General features: G+C 45.2%; 1 protein-coding gene across 2 annotated transcripts in view; it reads left to right on the forward strand.

The window, feature by feature from the left end:
• The window catches only part of LOC124545386, a 137,396-nt gene that overhangs the window by 15,742 nt on the left and 101,016 nt on the right, over window positions 1-20,638 (forward strand). For both annotated transcript variants that reach the window (XM_047124296.1, XM_047124297.1), the window contains exons 2-3: window positions 8,189-8,360; window positions 17,182-17,212. In XM_047124296.1, coding sequence (XP_046980252.1) covers window positions 8,189-8,360; window positions 17,182-17,212 — 203 coding nt within the window. The remainder of the gene's footprint in view (window positions 1-8,188; window positions 8,361-17,181; window positions 17,213-20,638) is intronic.

The following is a 20,638-nucleotide window of genomic DNA, read 5'->3' on the forward strand; positions in this document are numbered from 1 at the left end:
TCATTTTAATATTAGATATGGTAATTGTCTGCAAAGTGTGAATGCGAACGTATGATGAGGTATGCGTGAGATGTCGGCTGTGGGTGTGCTATAGGCATAGTGGAAGTGTAGCCAACCTCGAATCTAGTAGAGCGCGACTGCACTGGACCAGAGAGGCATAAGCTCCACGCGCGTCATTAGCGCTCGTTAGGTTGGCAAAGAACCGTGTGCGGTATCTCTGAGTCCTTGCGGCCACGATGTGTGGACCCGGACGAGGGAGACCGTTCGGGGTTGTTGCTGGGAAGACCTGGGTGAGTAAGCACGCTCTGCTCTATCGCTCCGATAGTTAGCGAAGATTTAGAATTCCATGTTCACTTTGAACTTGGAAGCAGCTTCCCTGCTGAGGAAAGCCACTACGGTATTTCCTAGAATTATCTCGGTTAGGAGAGATAGGGAGATGATTTCTTTTGCCAAGTAATTTCATGGGAATTGTGTTCACTGCACTTGGGAGTGCACGGGCGCTCATTGCCGAGTAATACTCAGAATTGCTCAATTTGCATTTCAGTGTGAGTGTGAAGTATATATGCAAAGTGTATTTTATTTAAATGTGTTTATTGACTACTGATTGTGGAGTGATTGGTAACACGTGGTCCGCAGACCCCGTGCATTTCTTGGTGAGAAGCTTCAGCTCGACGTAATCACATTTCGTGATCGAGCTGGATCTTCTACGTAAATTCACGCGTGTGATTTAATTGTTCCTTCATAATATCCAGTAAAACTCGCGGAGTTAGTTAAACGTGAAGACGGGACTTGCCCGAATTAAAGTTACAGTTGGAACCATGTGCTCTCTCCCAATGTTGTCCCACTTGGTGTATGGGAACCTTCCTCTTTTATCTGTTAGATAAAATGAATAGAGTGAATGTTAGTGTGTGTGTGTGTGTGTGTGTGTGTGTGTGTGTGTGTGGCTAAATGATGATAGAAATGTGCAGGCGGTAGTCATTGTCGATTCACGGCACATGTTAGCCGGATGTTTAACTAAGTTTACTTAGATATGATACTATTTGTTTCACGCCAGCATTCCGTGATAAGTAAGAGGGAATATTTGAGATGGTAATGTTTATTGAATAAATGTGATTGTATTATATAAATATGTTACAGTGACTTCTCCCAGCCACACCATATTCCCTTATCATTTCACAGAATATTTGGTATGCGTATTTCAGTTAATCACCTGTCTATGTCCCACTCATGGGAATATTTCATTTAATAAACTCTGTAAGGTGGTATTAAAACTTCATTATAATAATATTCTAATTCTAAGTTGATCAAAATCACCGACTAAAACCTTAGTTTGAGTATTGATGCTTGTTGCTGCAAATGGCCGCCGGCGTCTTCTATACTACAGGTCCCATTTATAAAATTGAGGATGCCTGTCGAGGGTGGGGAAAGCAAGTATCATGCATAATGGCGACCCTTTTAGCCTAGGATCTCTTTCAGTTTAGGAACCCTTTGTGATGCTGGGAGATTGCTAGGATGTGCTAACAAATTAGATTTCCACAGGATTCACAATTCCTATTTGTGAATAGAACCAGCGTTGAGAATACGGCGTTGAATATACTGCGTTGCTTGTGATTTTATTTGTGTGATTTTGGGGGCAATTTTCTTGTGTGTATTTATCCATGTATTTTGGGGGAATTTCAAACGTGTTAGGCTGCGTGTGACTAAATAAATGTACTAGGCTGCGTGTGAAATTAACTTACGTCAAGCTACGAGAATATGTCGCGATTCGTGCAGCGAAAGTAGGAAGTCTGTTTTCCGCGAGCGAAGCCGTTATTTAGGCACTTAGCCCGAAACGTAAGCCTAGTGTCGAGAATGGAGACACGTGCTCGCTCGAGGAGCGGTGCTAGGGAAAACCGGCCGGGTGAGGAGGAAGTTATCCTCAATCAGGTAGCCGCCGAGAGAGACGAGGCAGGCAACGGGAATTACCAAGATTTCAGCGGCGCTACGGCAATGTTGAACTTGGGAAATGAGCTGGCCAATTCCACACCAAATAGCGGGACTTCGGACCCGAGCGCGAGCGCAGATGAATTAGAGAATGCAACGAGTAGCCAAAATGCGCCGACCAATGCAGACACAAATAGTAACACGTGGATGACCGAACTGGTCAAAATGATGGAAAAGAACGTGAGAACGATCTTAAGCTGAGTAAATTCCAGATTAGAAGAAAATAATAAAAGGCAGGAAGAATATAATAAAAGGCAGGAAGCGAAATTAGAGGGCATGATGTCCGAAATGGAAGGGGTTCGAAAGGACGTCAATGAGAAATTCGAAGTGGTTGGCAGTAAACTAAACGCCCTCGAAAAGGAACAAAAAAAGGTTAGTATCGAAATGAAAACCCGCGGAGAAAAATTAGAAAAGGGGCTCCAAACTTTAAGGGAACGATGCATTACCGAAAAGAAAAAGGTAATAGCGCGAGTAAAAGCGGTAGAGGCAACGCAAGAAAAGGTTCACGAAAACAGTAGGGCAATTGTGGATCTTGAGGAAAAGATAGATACGGTTAAGACATTAAATAGCGAGGAGACAAAGAAAGTAAAGGAGGAGTTAGTAAAACTCGGGGAGAAGGTTGCGGACTTAACAATATCAGAGGGAAGCGAGAGTGCTGCGATTCTGAACTCGAGGGATAACGAGGAGATACAGGCATTGCGGAAATTTCAAGAAGGCCAGTGCGAAGTCAATAGGCGGCAACGGATAGTTACGAATGACATATGTGAACGCATGGCCCACGTGGAAAATCTCCTCACTCGCGGTGACGAGAGGGAGGACCATGTGCGCAAGGGCGCGTGCCAAAGCGAGGGACGCGATTCCGGACACGAGGATGATTACGAGGAGGCTAGCGAACGCAGGAATGTAGGGAGGTGTCGGGAACGACACCTAAAACCGTGCACAGATCCATGCCGGAGGGAAGCGGAAGGCTTCGACTATAAGCACTTTCTCTCCGTACGGAAGTTCGAAGTCTAGAAATTCTGTGAACGGAATCCACCCACGGGCTTTCTTGGAACAGTACCAATTCTGTCTTCCGCCCAGTTGGCCGGATGAGTATAAAATCGAGTTCATGTGCGGGCATCTTGAGGCTGAACCCGCAGTACGGATGAGAGCCATAGCGAGAAATTGTAAAACGGTGAAGGAATTTCAGTGAATTTCTCTCGGCATATTGGTCCGAAGCTGCGCAAGATCCGGTGAAACATCAGATAATGATGCTGTCGAGTCTTAGTCAATCCGGTTTCGCGAATCCTGCAAGACTGTTTGAAAACATGTTGCAGAATAACCAATTCTTGTACAACCCTTACAGTCCGGGCGAATTGATAAGGCTGTGTATAATAGCTTCCACCGCAGCTTCGCCATATCATATTAGCCGGGCTTTGTAAGGACGAGTTAGAGTCGTTTGAATTACTCCTACAAGAATTGGAGTATGATATAGGACAATGTATACCGGAAAGGGTACAGACCGCAGGAGGAGAGGACGTAGGAAGAAATAGGAGAGTGAGTCGCGGCCGCAGTAAAACGCGGAAGCGTACAAGCTCACATGTAGCGGAGCATGCGAATACCAGTTTCCAGCCATACAAGGCGAATTGGAAAAATGGTAACAAGCATGGCTACTACAAAGCCCAGGGACACAATGGCCGGCACGACGGGCACGATAACCGGGATAAAGGTAGGAACAACCACGGGAATCGCGCGAATTCACCACAAAATAGGGGTGAAGGAAGCGAACAGGCCACAGGGAGAAAGAGAAGGGAAAATATCACCGACAACGTAGAAATCAGATCGGCCGATCCACGGAGGAATGCCCCAGAACCAGGAGGAAATCAAACATTATGACCTGTGCCAATCGAGGGAGACAACCTTAGTCGACCCCCGATAACGAACAACCGCGAGATAAGGTACATTGGTCAGGACGACATTAGGGAAACATTACTGGAGGACCAGGCGGGTAACCGGATTTCGGCCGTCAGCCCAGTAATCGCGATCTCGGTGAAAAGAATTTCACTGGACTGCATAGTCGACGCGGGAAGTCCGGTTTGGATCGTTAGTGAGGCCGCATTCCAGAAATGCGAGGAGACGGGAACTTTGCCGACTTTGCCGTTGCGAGGTACAAAGGTGAAGGGAGCGATATACGGGAAAAGTGTAGAAGTCAAGTGGCAGACTAGGATTACGTTCCAATGCCAGGGCGAAGGGTTCGAGGCAAACTTCTTCATTGTGCCCCTAATGAACACAGAAATGATTCTCGGGATGGATTTTATGAGCGCTCACCAGGCAATTGTAGACCTGGGTGGAGGCATCGTGTCTCTGAACAGAGATGGAAACCCCGTAGAATTAAAGTTCAATAATTGGGTCCTACGGGATGGAGCGGAAACTAGCTGCCGACGAATTCTCACTTACCCGGAATTGCGCCCTGAGCCGGAGATCCTCATAAACTGTGTAAATGGCGTGAGTTTACCGTCCTCCACGCATGGAAAGGATGAGGTCTTCGAACGAATAAATGAGGAAAGCATGCGCAATGTAGGAGACATGCCAGAGGATGCCCGTGTACGATTATTAGAAGTTCTGAGGAACCATGAGAAAATATTCTCAGACGCACCGGGTGCGATAAGGAACTTCGAGTACAAATTCCAAATACGAGAACATAAAAGGTTCTTCGTCAGGCCATACCCGATTCCACTAGCGCATAAAGAAAAGGTCAAGAAGGAGATTGCGAAGATGTTAGAACAAGACGTTATAGAACGCGCCGTGAGTACATACAACTCACCACTCCTAGTAGTACCGAAAAGGGACGGATCGGTGAGGTTGGTGCTGGATTCTCGGCAGATAAATACGGTAATAAAGGCAGAAACAGACAGACCGGAAAGCCTGCAGCAATTATTGCAACGGTTTCATGGAGTGAAGGTGTTATCCTCCATAGACATGCGAGCTAGTTACTGGCAAATCGTGTTGCATCAAGAGTGTAGGCAGTATACCGCGTTTTTATGCTCCGGTAACTGCTACCAACGTTTCGGCGGCGGCGTTCATACGAGGCTTGAACAGCATCCTTCCGGAAGACCTGCGTGAAAGAATTACGGTCTACGTCGACGACGTATTAATCTCGGAAAGTTCCTGGGAGGAACATAATGAAGTATTAAATCGATTATTAGACGCCTTCGAAAGGGCAGGAGTAACCGTAAACCTGGAAAAATCGCAGTTCGGGCGCCAGAAGATAAAGTTCCTGGGGCATATAGTTTCGGTGGACGGGATACAAACGGACCCGGACAAAATCAAGGCAATTGCGGAGTTCCCAAGACCCACGACTAAGCGACAACTTAGAGGATTCTTAGGGGTCGCGAATTTCTTTAAGAAATTTGTAAACCTGAGTGTGCTGTCCACGCCACGTCTTTGCGCGCTTACTGGCAAGAACACGATCTGGTACTGGGACGAGCAAGCACAGAATGAGTTCGTGAGGTTAAAGAAAGCATTGGTGAATGCACCGATTCTCGCGCATCCAGATTTGAGTAGGGAATTTTATCTGATGACGGATAGCTCGTTAAACGGCCTCGGCGCGAGAAGGATATGTTGGCATGGAAGCCCGTATCTTTCGCGAGTAGAGTGCTGTAGAGAGCAGAGAGAAATTACTCGGTGACGGAACTCGAGGGACTCGCTGTCGTCTTTGCGTTTAGCAAATTTCGGTACTTCCTGTATGGGAGAAATACTAAAGTGTTCACCGACCATCGAGCATTACAATTTCTGATGTCGGCAAAGTTGGCCCACGGCAGGTTAGCTCGCTGGGCGCTGTATCTACAGGAGTTCGATCTCACAATTAAATACATTCCAGGAGAAAAAAACCTGATAGCAGATGCGTTGTCTCGGGCTCCGATAGGCCTAAAACACGGCATAGACGGTGACCCGGGCGAGAATAATGTCAGTATTCTGTACCTGAAAGACGTCACGTTCGAAAACTTTGTGACGATGTCACTAAAGAATGTCGGGCGCGAACAAGAGAAGGACCCGATACTAAAGGAGGTGAAAGAGAAGTGGAAGGACAGGTCCCAAGCTGCTATTCGGCAGTACTACCGAATAGAGAATGGAATCCCCTTCCGGAAACGGAGCATAGAAGATCCGCGATGGCTGGTGGTAATACCTGAGGAGCTAATAAATAAGCTAGTGTGGTATATACACCTAAGTTAGGGACACTTCGGAGCACGGAAGTGCTTCCAGAAGTTACGAGAGGCCTGTTACTTCAATAGCATGTTAAAGAGGATACAGTGGGTAATTAGAGTGTGTAAACCATGCCAAAGGACGAAACCGCCCACCATATCTTTTGCTGCACCGATGTACCCGATCATTCCAAGCAGGTTGCGATAGGTCGCCGCGGTGGACTTGTTCGGGCCAATAACTCGAACGAAATCTGGCTACGCGTTCATTCTTGTAGCCGTGGAATTGACGTCGAAGTTCGTTTGCTTTATTCCGCTGAGGAAAGCAACGGGGAAAACGGTGGCGGCGGCATTCGCGAACGATTCCGTGCGCGAGGTCGGGCCGGTGAAACGAGTGATACCGGATAACGGACCGCAATTACGATCTAAACATTGGCTGCGGATGTTGAGGCGAAGGAAAATAAAGCCGAATTTTATATCCTTGTTCCACCCGTCGTCTAACCCCGCCGAGAGAATAATGAAGGAATTAGGGCGGCTGTGCAGGTTGTACGTGGGACATACACCTAAAGGCGTTTCAGGAGATCTTAAATGAATTGCCAAATGCCTCCACGATGTTGCCACCAGTGTTAGCGCTAAAGAATAAGGAGCCCCCTAATCGAATCCGGGAAGTCATACTTTGGCCAAAGGAAAGACAATCAAGACATAAGAAGATCGTTGATCTCGCGCTGGAAAATATCAAGAGTGCGGCAGACCGGAGGCAAAAGGCGTACCAAAAGAAAACGAGAAAAATAAAATTCTTCATTGGACAGAAGGTGTGGGTTCGGTCACACAAACTGTCAAACAGAGGTAAGGGAATCTGCAAGAAGTTCCTAAGCCTGTACAATGGTCCGTACAGTGTGTGCTGTATCCCTCATCCGAACGCAATAGAAGTACAAACACTGAGGACGAGAAAATCGAGAGGGCTTCATCACGTATCAAACGTGAAACCCCTCATTGAATAAAAAATGTGGAACAATAGAAATAGGTAAAATAGATTCAGAGTATATTGTATATGTTGTGTGTAAAATGGGTTAGGATAAATTGTATTCCGAGCAATAAAATGTACCATGTGATCAATGAGCGGACAAGTCGCACATGAAGGTAAGGAGAGTAAGGACGAAATTACTCCAGAAGGAGATAAATATGTAAGGAGAAAGAATAATCCGTATCCAGAAGTTGTGTTGCAGGTCCTGTATGGGCCTTTCTGAATACAGAAAATGTTCGAGTGCTGCCCTGGCCAGCACATTCTCCAGCTCTCTCACCAATTGAAAACATCTGGCCAATGGTGGCCGAGCAACTGGCTCGTCACAATACGCCAGTCACTACTCTCGATGAATAGTGGTATCGTGTTGAAGCTTCATGGGCAGCTGTACCTGTACACGCCATCCAAGCTCTGTTTGACTCAATGCCCAGGCGTATCAAGGCCGTTATTACGGCCGGGGGCACCCAAATTGCGTGAAAATGTAATCACATGTCAGCTCTAGTATAACATATTTGTCCAATGAATACTCGTTGATCATCTGCACTTCTTCTTGGTGTAGCAATTTTAATGGCCAGTAGTGTAATATAGCGACTGTAACACAGTGGCCCAATGTACAGCTATAGATAAAACAGGAAAACAAAGGAAATCACGTAAGCAAAGTTATAAATCTGCACTGATCATCGAAATTTGTGACCATAGGTTACATCAGAACCGGCACGAAGCTCATCGTTTTTGCAAATCATACGAGAGAGGAATCAAACATCCTTATCCATACTGTCAAAAGTGACTCAGTTCCAAAGCAAAGATGCGTCTAGCAAAACTGAGAGAACTATTTTAAGTTAAAGACATTACTGGAGACAGCGCCGGACGTAGAGTGATGTAGACAAGTTGTCATCTGCTGAGACAGTCGGCTCCTTTTATTTATCAGTTAATGTCGTGATCAGCTTTTGTGCAAGTGAGCGGCCGCTTCTGCCAGCCCCGTGAGAGAGTGTGTCTGTTGTTGCAGGGCCACAGCTGGGATGCACCGGCCAGCTGCTTGTGTTGTGCTGGCGGCTGCCGCCGCCGCCCTGAGCAGCCTGGGTTCGGGCCTGGCCGCCGGCCAGGGACACCTGTCGTGCGACTGCCGCCTGTGGCACCTGCGGGACACCTCCATAGCCCTCCACTGCTCCAGAGGACAGGTGCGTGTCTCCGCTTGGCGCACCTACACCATTTTCACTCATTCGTATACCAATTTTACTCGTTCTTGTAGAGACAGTCCAATGAAATCGGACGAATCTTAATATCATATTAAGGGATGGCTGTAAAATGATTCGTTTCACGTACTACAAACATCTATAGGGTGCTTCGAAAGATTTTTCCCGAGTTCACTAGATACAAAATGGTTCAAATGGCTCTGAGCACTATGCGACTTCGGAGGTCATCAGTCGCCTAGAACTTAGAACTACTTGAACCTAACTAACCTAAGGACATCACACAAATCCATGCCCGAGGCAGGATTCGAACCTGCGACCGGAGCGGTTGCTCGGCTCCAGACTGTAGCGCCTAGAACCGCACGGCCACTCCGGCGGGCTCACTAGATCCATCACCACAACAACGAAGTTAGGGTACATGTTATCTTCCGTACAGGACTACAAAATATTTATTTGCAAAAGAACCAACCGATTTCACTATTCATAGGGAACATCTTGTACTTGCGTTTTGGATGGAAGTTTTAACCACCTTAAAAAAAAAAAAAAAATGTTCAAATGTGTCTGAAATCTTATGGGACTTAACTGCTAAGCTCATCAGTCCCTAAGCTTACACACTACTTAACCTAAATTATCCCAAGGACAAACACGCACACCCATGCCCGAGGGAGGACTCGAACCTCCGCCGGGATCAGCCGCACAGTCCATGACTGCAGCGCCTGAGACCGCTTGGCTAATCCCGAGCGGCACACCTTCCAAATTAACTGCTGTTCCTATGTGGTATCAGACTTCGCTCGAAGTTATTGGAATTGGAGGCACATAGACTGAGTCCACCAGAACCCCCTCCCCCCAATTTCCCCATTCATTACCCCCAATATATTTACACTCTGTTCCAAAAAGTTACCACTCTGATTATTACCCGAGACAACAAATACCTATAGCTGTGTCGCATAGATCGCCAACGGCCTTGTCACAGTGATATCACCGGTTCCCGTCACATCACCGAAGTTAAGCGCTGTCGGGCTGGGCTAGCAGTGGGATGGGTAACCGTCCGGTCCTCCGAGCACTAATGGCAAGCGCGGTGCACTCAGCCCTTGTGAGGCAAATTGAGGAGCTACTTGATCGAGAAGTAGCGGCTGCGGTCTCGTAAACTGACATACGGCTGGGAGAGCGGTGTGCTGACCACATGCCCCTTCATATCCGCATCCCGTGACTCCTGTCAGCAGAGGATGTCACGGCGGTCGGTCACAACCGTTGGGCCTTCCGAGGCTTGTTCGGACATAGTTTAGTTTAGTATCGCATAAATCAGTCACTAAATATTAGTCAAAATATTTTATGAGTAAGAGATTTCACAATAATATCGTGCCTCGCAAACTCATACCATAATTTCTATTATTATTGCTGTTCCAACCACCTATCAACCATGGCGAGTGATTTCAGGTAAACTGGTTAATAAACTAATCAGTTGGAAAAACTGCGATCCACAGTGTCAAGCTCTCTGTGCAAGTAACACCAACGGTATATCACTACTAATTTCACTCTACTGATAATGGCACTTTGGTCTACGTGCATTTCCAAAATCCCCATTTTGCTCTCTTTAGCTAGCACCTAGTGATATTCAGTAACCAAGATATTCGTGAGAAAGTCATTATACCCATATTGAAATACACTCCTGGAAATGGAAAAAAGAACACATTGACACCGGTGTGTCAGACCCACCATACTTGCTCCGGACACTGCGAGAGGGCTGTACAAGCAATGATCACACGCACGGCACAGCGGACACACCAGGAACCGCGGTGTTGGCCGTCGAATGGCGCTAGCTGCGCAGCATTTGTGCACCGCCGCCGTCAGTGTCAGCCAGTTTGCCGTGGCATGCGGAGCTCCATCGCAGTCTTTTTTTAACACTGGTAGCATGCCGCGACAGCGTGGACGTGAACCGTATGTGCAGTTGACGGACTTTGAGCGAGGGCGTATAGTGGGCATGCGGGAGGCCGGGTGGACGTACCGCCGAATTGCTCAACACGTGGGGCGTGAGGTCTCCACAGTACATCGATGTTGTCGCCAGTGGTCGGCGGAAGGTGCACGTGCCCGTCGACCTGGGACCGGACCGCAGCGACGCACGGATGCACGCCAAGACCGTAGGATCCTACGCAGTGCCGTAGGGGACCACACCGCCACTTCCCAGCAAATTAGGGACACTGTTGCTCCTGGGGTATCGGCGAGGACCATTCGCAACCGTCTCCATGAAGCTGGGCTACGGTCCCGCACACCGTTAGGCCGTCTTCCGCTCACGCCCCAACATCGTGCAGCCCGCCTCCAGTGGTGTCGCAAGAGGCGTGAATGGAGGGACGAATGGAGACGTGTCGTCTTCAGCGATGAGAGTCGCTTCTGCCTTGGTGCCAATGATGGTCGTATGCGTGTTTGGCGCCGTGCAGGTGAGCGCCACAATCAGGACTGCATACGACCGAGGCACACAGGGCCAACACCCGGCATCATGGTGTGGGGAGCGATCTCCTACACTGGCCGTACACCACTGGTGATCGTTGAGGGGACACTGAATAGTGCACGGTACATCCAAACCGTCATCGAACCCATCGTTCTACCATTCCTAGACCGGCAAGGGAACTTGCTGTTCCAACAGGACAATGCACGTCCGCATGTATCCCGTGCCACCCAACGTGCTCTAGAAGGTGTAAGTCAACTACCCTGGCCAGCAAGATCTCCGGATCTGTCCCCCATTGAGCATGTTTGGGACTGGATGAAGCGTCGTCTCACGCGGTCTGCACGTCCAGCACGAACGCTGGTCCAACTGAGGCGCCAGGTGGAAATGGCATGGCAAGCCGTTCCACAGGACTACATCCAGCATCTCTACGATCGTCTCCATGGGAGAATAGCAGCCTGCATTGCTGCGAAAGGTGGATATACACTGTACTAGTGCCGACATTGCGCATGCTCTGTTGCCTGTGTCTATGTGCCTGTGGTTCTGTCAGTGTGATCATGTGATGTATCTGACCCCAGGAATGTGTCAATAAAGTTTCCCCTTCCTGGAACAATGAATTCATGGTGTTCTTATTTCAATTTCCAGGAGTGTATAAATAACTCGAAGATCTGATTTGTTTCCGATATGCGTTCGAATCCAGCACCTGTAGCTAATCTGTAATTTGTAATTTTATTTATCCTGTAGATCACACATTGTATGCAGAGAAGCACATGATGATATAGGAGAAGTCAAATATGGAGATGTGATGGTACGTGGTTAAAATGATTATGACAGCGATCTTATAATGATACAAATGTTCATATAATACATGTGTAATGCCATCAAACAGAAAAGTATATAGGTGGATATCTTGCGAGAAATTCAGAATTGCGTAATATTTCTGAATGAGTTAACATTATTAAGGGAAAGAAACATATAAGCAAATAACATGGAAATTAAAAAGTACCATATACATTTAAATATCCATTTCCAAAGTAAAATACTAAAGGTGACACACTTCTATGTCAAGGTGTTGAGGTTTACATATAAAAGCCAGAACATGGCCAGAACAAATTTTTATGTTTCAAGATATTCATCTATACTATAACAACACTTTTGCAATAAATATTTATCTACAGCAGTTTTAAATTTTGAATTACCTTTTATTGTTTTAATGTTATTAGGTAGCTATTGTACAGTGTGTTTCCTGCTTGCAGTATATCCTGCTTTCTCTTTGTGTTATGCAGATGGATACTCTGGTTAGTTGACACAAGACTGTTGCAATTTTTACTAAAATTTTTCAGACAAATATTATTACTTGTAAGGTATACAGAAATGGTATTGGAAGGATGTGAAGTTTCTTAAATAACGACTTTCATGAGATTCTTGCGGCAGCATTTTCTATGGCTTTTACAATTCCCTTTTCACATATAAAACATCTTTTGCTGGCAAATGCATTTTCCCAAAAGATTATGTCATATCGCAGTAAAGATTCTGCCTGGGCGAAGTATACAGTTTTCAGTGTCTCTTTCAATGTAAAACCAGAAAGAATTTTGATAGTATAACAAATGGTATTCAATTTATTTCTAATATATTTTGCATGTTGGATCTATCTTAGATCTTCTTGGATCCATATTCCAAGAAATTTTGTAGAGCTTACATTTTCAACTCTATGTCTGGTGTTACTGGGCATTTATTTTGCACTGTGTGTAAGTGCATTGTAACTTTTTTTCTATGTTTATTACTAAATTGTTTCCAGAAAACCAGTCTGTAATGTCGGTGGTACAATTCTTAATCTGAGGCAGTAATTCTTCTCTGATCCTTCCATGTAGTATCACATTTGTGTCATCTGCGAAATTTATGTAATTATTGCGTGCACTGGTAGGTACCAAGTCATTTTAAAAGGGTAGGAACAGAACTGGTGCTAGAATGGAGCCTTGTGGCACACTGTACGTAATGCTCTGCTTTTCTGAGCAGTATATCTTGTTCCCTTCGTGGATAGCAAGCTCAACCACTTGCTCTCTATTTTGGAGATATGATTTGATCCATTCATAGGGTGGGCCCCTAATACTTACAGATTCAAGTTTCTTAAGCAAGATGTTGTGATTGATGACATTTAATGCTTTAAAGAGATCTAGACATATGGCTGAGATATGCTCTTTGCTGTCTATAGCATTTAAGGCTTCATTAAGGAATGCAAAAATAGCAGTCTCAGTAGATTTAGATTGTAACTCTAACACAGAACTGATCGTAGTTACTGATTAGCGGTGAAGGCGCGTTAAATATCAAATTGTTTGCCAGTATAAGTTACCTAGCCCAATATGAAATTGCACCCACGAAAGATGTTGAGTACGATTTTATTACCCGTTAAAAAACTGTTAACATGTTCAGCTTTGCCGGCCGGAGTGGCCGAGCGGTTCTAGGCGCTACAGTCTGGAACCGCGCGACGGCTACGGTCGCAGGTTCGAATCCTGCCTCGAGTATGGATGTGTGTGGTATCGTTAGGTTTAAGTAGTTGTAAGTTCTAGGGGACTGATGACCTCAGATGTTAAGTCCCATAATGCTCAGAGCCGTTTGAACCATTTTTTGTTCAGATTTGAAATGATGTGATGTAATGTTTCGTGGCTGACATGCCTTGTGTTGTGTAGGAGAGATGCAATGCATAGTGGTGCAACAGCTGTCGTCGTAGGAAGCTGGGCAGGAGCAGAAACGATTAGCGAACACATAAACACAGTAAAAGTAAGTTTTACTTATAGCTTTCTCGAAGCGTTACGAAGAAACTTTACAAAAGAAGAAACGGCAATAAAGTCCTCCCATTTCAAGAAACAAACTAACGAGCACCGTGCAGTGTCAGTCTCCCACTACTAATGCACGAGCAGGCTGTCAAAGGCTCACTGAGACTTAAGGCTATCTAAGACTTTGAGTGAGACTGGGCCGCGTAACTGCCGCCGGCCATCGTAATCACGGCGGCAGAGGCCGCTCGTAGTACAGAGCCGCTGGAGGCGTAGCTGCGTTCAGCTTGCATCATCAGACCTGCCGGGACCCCACGCGACAACATCGGCGTCTGTGGCAAATGTGCGTTACTACTGCCAACTGTGAGACGCCGGTGAGGATGGTATCGATCTATAATACCACCGATCCGAACTGGGAGCCTGATCGTATTTCCATGTTAAGGACATTTATATGCTAATTTTGGCAAAGTGAAGAGTAGCTGCTGGCAGCACGTTTGTGTGACGTCGCAAGCTTTGAGAGGTGGTGATCGTGGCTTCTACTTGCTAGGGTTTTGTTGTTGAGTCAGTCGCTAATTGATCTTCACTCAAGTAGTCACTCGTTTCATAGGACGATACGTTTTCACTGGTGTGATTCCTGGTACCTTCTTGGAGGTTCTGTGCCATTATGGTCTGACTTGCACCGTGCTGCGCTGTGCGCTCGGTCGATTTCCTTCTGCTTCAAATCGATGTCCGTGTCGATTTCCCTATGTCTGGTGAAGCGTCGTTTTTGTGGTGTCGGTCGTCAGCGTGGAGACGAGAGTGGCTGTCGGTGATACTGTTGTTCAGCATTCCACTTTTCATCACGTTATTCCCTGTTGAAACATGTGCACCCCTCACTGGTGTTGAAATAAACTGGTATTCAACTTCTATTCATGACTAGAAAACAAAAGTTTTGTGTTTGAATCCCGATGAATGAAAAATTTTTCGTCTCGCCATTTACAGTTCAAATATCCCATTACAAATGAAATAACGCCATATCTGACAGTTTTTGTATGTCCGTCCTTTGGCAGGAGGTCTCTGGGACGACGGCCGTTTACTATTGTGACAAAATAAAACACCTAAGGCCGTTCTTATGATTTTATTTTATTTTGTTGGAACCAGTTTCAGCGCTTCAGTGCGTCGTCTTCAGGCTGTTGTTGATGCGGTACTGGTTGATATGGCCCCTACATATATGTCACATCAGTTACCAGCATTACTGGATACGCAGATAATCTTACGTGTCAGCACTCCAACCAGCTGTACTTGACAGTTGATGGTTGGAGTGCTGGCACGTAAGATTATTTGGGTAGGAACCATATCAACCTGTACCGCATCAACAACAGCCTGAAGATGACGCACTGAAGCGCTGAAACTGGTTGCAACAAAATAAAATAAAGTCATAAGAACGGCTGTAGGTGTTTTATTTTGTCACAATGTCTGGCAGTTGGCGAAGCTTATTTAACCATCTGGTTAGGTCCTAGGTTCGAATCTCCATCCAATAGAAAACACACATCACATAATTTCAAGTCCATGTTAACACTTGTTGATGAAACCATATTCAGCATCTTCCGTGATTATCTAACAATGACAATAGGTGATGAAGAAAAATCCCGGTCCTCTTCAAAAAATTTCGACGTCTATGATAACTGGAAATTGAGTCCTGGTAACTTGTCATATATTGGCATTGTAATGACCTGTACGATTTTACACTTAAGGCTGTTAGGGGCCATCAGGGGCACTGCAAGATGGGAAGTCGGAGACACAAATGCAGAGAGCAGGAAAAAGTGGTAGCGTTGATGATACTGGAGCTAAATAGGTACACTAGAGCCCTGCAAACTGCATCCAGAAATGGCTCTGAGCACTGTGGGACTTAACTTCTGAGGTCGTCAGTCCCCTAGAACTTAGAACTACTTAAACCTAACTAACCTAAGGACATCACACACATCCATGCCCGAGGCCGGATTCGAGCTTGCGACCGTAGCGGTCGCGAGATTCCAGACTGAAGCGTCTAGAACCGCTCGGACACTCCGGCCGGCTAAAAACTACAGCCGGTCTGGAGTGCTGTTTAGAGGAAAAGTTTCACTTCAGAGAATTATGTGGTAATTCCATCCATCGCCTAGACGCTCTTGTAAGGCTCACAGTAGACGGTGGCCACGAAAAGGCACGTGTTAGCAGAGACAGCAAACTTGATACTTTCTGCTGAGAACTGCAACGTCAGCGACTTAAACACAGGTTGGGGTGCTACTACAACATTTCCCACTCACAAAACGACTGACGGCGGGGCCAAGTGACGTAAAACATTGTTGATGCGGGCCATAACAGCAGTGTCAGTGGGTTTAGCTTTCAGCTGAAAGCTGTTACTATCAAACTTGGAGTTTGTTGAAGTCCCGAAATACCGCTACTTACCGAGTAGGAGAAGGAGAGGAATCTATATGTGGTTGGTCAGAGGCGGCTTGGTGGTGCAGAGCGTCTCGCCAGATCGGCCGAAGTTTATGAAGTGCCAGCGACTATAGGAGGAGAGTAATAGTGCGGCGTCACGCTTCTATAAAAACCCACGTTTTGGTATTCAGAGGGGAGTTCTCAGTCAGATCGCTGGAGAGCCGTGTCGCTCGTGGCCAACATCTGTCTGTTTTTCTAATGTTTAGAAATTAGCCTTCAGTGTAGTACTTGGTGTGATCGCTAATAAACAGTGTTAATCAGACCCATGAATTCCACGAGTCTCCTGCTGCAAGCATCCCGTCGATTCGCAGAATCTGCATCTCTTGTAGATGCTCTGTGACAGTATTTGGTGCTGATCCCAGTCATCAGCCTGCCTTAACTCGGAATTTGTCTTTCTGCAATTGCTCCTCACCGCTCGGAAGTTACAGACTGACCTCAAACTCTCTGTCTTATCTCTATCCTGTGTTAGGACACGAGAAACTGATCCTGGCCAAAAGTTAGAAATTTCATGTCCCTTATGATAGTCAGCGATACAGCAACGACAATCGGTGCCGTGTTCCAGTCCGGGTTAGGCATGAAAGGCTTGCTTAGATGGCGTTGGCAATAGATACTGGGATGGAATCCACATCCGGAACACATCAGTTCTTTATGACATTTGAATTCTGAGTATCACTTAGCACTAGGCAAACAAAGTCAACAGGTGACCTTCGAACTGCATGTAGATCAACATGCTGTAGCGAGTACAGCGAAATTAGTAGCGATACAGTCTTGATGTTTATGGCTTGCTAGAGCCACAAATGGTGTCGCTTACTCCGCTGACCATTTGCATTAGATTGCACTGCTGGAACATCTGTTACCATGTGGTATTTCGTCACGGCATTTAGATTGCGGGAATCACTGAACTACAACATGGGTACCAAACAGCGGACACAGGGTGGAATTTATTGTTACACATGTTTTTCCAGAAGCATAATAACTGCAAGGACACCGACAGCGTTTGTTACACAAAATTGTAACGACTTTTGCTTCACGGATATTATACAAAATTACCAATATCCTATTACTGCTTAGCCTAGACATGTAAAGAAATGTACCGTGGAAGGAAGTATGTAATACATGATTATCTTTTTTAATTTTTCAGAATGGGACTTCTCAAATTTCTTGTCAAAAAGGTGAGTAAATTTTGAGATCAATCGGAATATGTAAGAGAGATTCAAAAATATGACCATAATGAACCAGACGTATTGCCGATATTTTCGGTGCCCTGCAATGTACGTGAGTAACATCTTTCATTGTTACTCAAATCAGTTGTCAACGCCATGTCAGACAAATAGATTTAGTCATGAAATATCATGTCAATAAACTTACCTAGTATTAATGACATGGCGATAATTATAATTAATTAACCTCCAACAGAAGATTATGTTAACTTTTTGTTCGTATGAAGACAAATATTATTTCATTTTCCTATGTATAACTCTTAATCTTAGTACACATTGTGATTACATAGTTGCACATTTACAGCCTGTGCTACAGTGGTGACATCAGTAAGTTAATACAAAAATAAGTAACACTTTCTGTTTATAGAACCATTATTAGCAAATACCATTTCTGCTGATAGGGGCAGGATAAAACATCGTACTGCAGACTATAATCCCCAGTTTCATTCAAAGAGTGAGGTGTCCTTGTCACAAGAGATGCGTTAGGTTAAAACGGAAAGCAATCAGCCACCCCCCTCCCCCATACTTACGTGTAATACGCGAAAATTAAGATGTTTACATGCTGCATTCCACATACATGGACTGAAATCTGCACATGACTACTGTCGCCATGTCTCTTACCTCCAGTTTTTGTTCTTCTCTTAGGAAAAGTCATGGCAGGGAGAAACTTCCAAAGCTTTAATTTATTGCTGAGGGGAAATGATCATGGCTGTGTATGGAAAATGTGTATCTAATTAGAACTCGTCTCGTTGATAACTATTAGATAAGTATGTCTTTAGTGACGGACAATCACTCATAAGAATCGTGGTCATGCGAACTTGTATTAGTAACTTTGAAACTTGGAACTCTAATCCACCACAGTCTAGGAATCTTTGTGAAGTGTCGCAGAACGCCTGTCCATTGTAATAGGGGCCTTCATTGCTTAATGTTTAGTGATCTGTCTTATAACAGGAAGTTGATCATTTACTTTATGTAAGTTGCATCGAATCCCTCATCCACATCTAGAGTCGTAAAATATTCCTTTTCTTGTTCCCTTCCGTTCCCTTCCGTGAGATATCATGTTGGGCTCGGATCATATTTCTAGTACAATGAAACACTCACTGATCAAAGGTTAGTCGTATTCAGAATCGTTATAATGGTTACTCAAGATATAAAAGTTTCTGAACTATGAGACAATTACACTACTGGCCGTTAAAATTCCTACACGAAGAAGAAATGCAGATGATTAACGGGTATTCATTGGACAAATATATTATACTAGAACTGACATGTGATTACATTTTCACGCAATTTGGGTGCATAGATCCTGAGAAATCAGTACCCAGAACAACCACCTCTGGTCGTAATAACGGCCTTGATACGCCTGGGCATTGAGTCAAACAGAGCTTGGATGTCGTGTACAGGTACCACTGCCCATGCAGCTTCAAAACGATACCACAGTTCATCGAGAATAATGACTGGCGTATTGTACCAGACGTTTTCAATTGGTGAGAGATCTGGAGAATGTGCTGGCCAGGGCAGCAGTCGAACATTTTCTGTATCCAGAAAGGCCCGTACTGAACCTGCAACATGCGGTCGTGCATTATCCTGCTGAAATGTAGGGTTCTGCAGGGATCGAATGAAGGTTAGAGCCATGGGTCGTAACACATCTGAAATGTAACGTCTACAGTTCAAAGTGCCGTCAATGCGAACAAGAGGTGACCGAGACGTGTAACCAATGGCACCCCATACCATCACGCCGGGTGATACGCAGTATGGCGATGACGAATACACGGTTCCAATGTGCGTTCACCGCGATGTCGCCAAACACGGATGCGACCATCATGATGCTGTAAACAGAACCTGGATTCATTCGAAAAAATGACGTTTTGCCATTCGTGCACCCAGATTTCTCGGTGAGTACACCCTTGATGCAGCATCAAGGGTAACCGCAGCCATGGTTTCCGAGCTGAAAGTCCATGCTGCTGCAGACGTCGTTGAACTGTTCGTGCAGATGGTTCTTGTCTTGCAAACGTCCCCATCTGTTGACACAGGGATCGAGACGTGGCTGCACGATCCGTTACAGCTATGCGGATAAGATGTCCGTCATCTCGACTGCTAGTGATACGAGGCCGTTGGGATCGAGATCGGCGTTCCGCATTACCCTCCTGAACCCACCGATTCCATATTCTGCTAACAATCATTGGATCTCAACCAACGCGAGCAGCAATGTCACGAAACGATAAACCGCAATCGCGATAGGCTACAATCCGACCTTTATCAAAGTCGGAAACGTGCTGGTACGCTTTTCTCCACCTTACACGCGGCATCACAACAACGTTTCACCAGGCAACGCCGGTCAACTGCTGTTTGTGTATGAGTAATCGGTTGGAAACTTTCCTCATGTCAGCACATTGTAGGTCTCACCACCGGCTCCAGCCTTGTGTGAATGCTCTGAAAAGCCAATCATTTGCATATCACAGCATCTTTTTCTTGTCGGTTAAATTTCGCGTCTGTAGCACGTCATGCTCGTGGTGTAGCAATTTTAATGGCCAGTAGTGTATATTCACCAATATATGCGCTCTCTGTGCTATTACCAAAAGATCAAAAGATACTCTGCGTTTAGCAGTATTACAAAACACATTGGCTGCATATAAATAGCCCTTAAGCTAAGACTGTAAATTTCACATCACAGTCCTGCCAAGTGTGTCCACACCGCTTGTGGACAGAGGTATAACATAAAATCGAAGAGTTTACATCTTGCTGATAATAATCACTGGTACATCTTGGAAAAAATTAAAAAATGAATTTACAAAAATTTAAATAAAATGTTTCAGCATCAATTCGAATTTGTATAGTATGAATAATTAAATATGAAAGGATAAATTTTTTTATGACTATGTATATGCACAAAGTTATTTGTATCTAACTAGAGATATCAATACCCACTTGAATTGTACACTTCGTATTGTGTTGTTGACTTATTGCATTCCACCAAGAGAAACATTAAACTGAAGGTAAAACAGCAACACATTTTTTTTCAAGGAATACCTAATTTTACAAATAATAAAGGTCAGTTACACTGATCAGTCAGAACATTATGACCACCTTCCTAATAGCCGGTATGTCCGCCTTTGGCGCAGATAACACTAGCGACACATTGTAGCATGGAGAGAGTTGGCACCACATCTATTCACACAAGTCACCTAATTCCTATAAATGCTGTGGAGAAGGACAATGAGCTCTGACGCTATGTTCAGTCACAGTCCAGGTGTGTTCAAGTGGGTTCAGATCTGGCCAGTTGGGGGCCACTGTGTTCCTCGAACCACTCTATCACACTCCTTTCCTTGGACATCGTGCATTATCTTCTTGAGAAATGACAGTGGTGTCTGGAAACAA

Source organism: Schistocerca americana, chromosome 8, assembly GCF_021461395.2.
Source record: "Schistocerca americana isolate TAMUIC-IGC-003095 chromosome 8, iqSchAmer2.1, whole genome shotgun sequence".
Taxonomy (NCBI): Eukaryota; Metazoa; Arthropoda; class Insecta; order Orthoptera; family Acrididae; genus Schistocerca; species Schistocerca americana.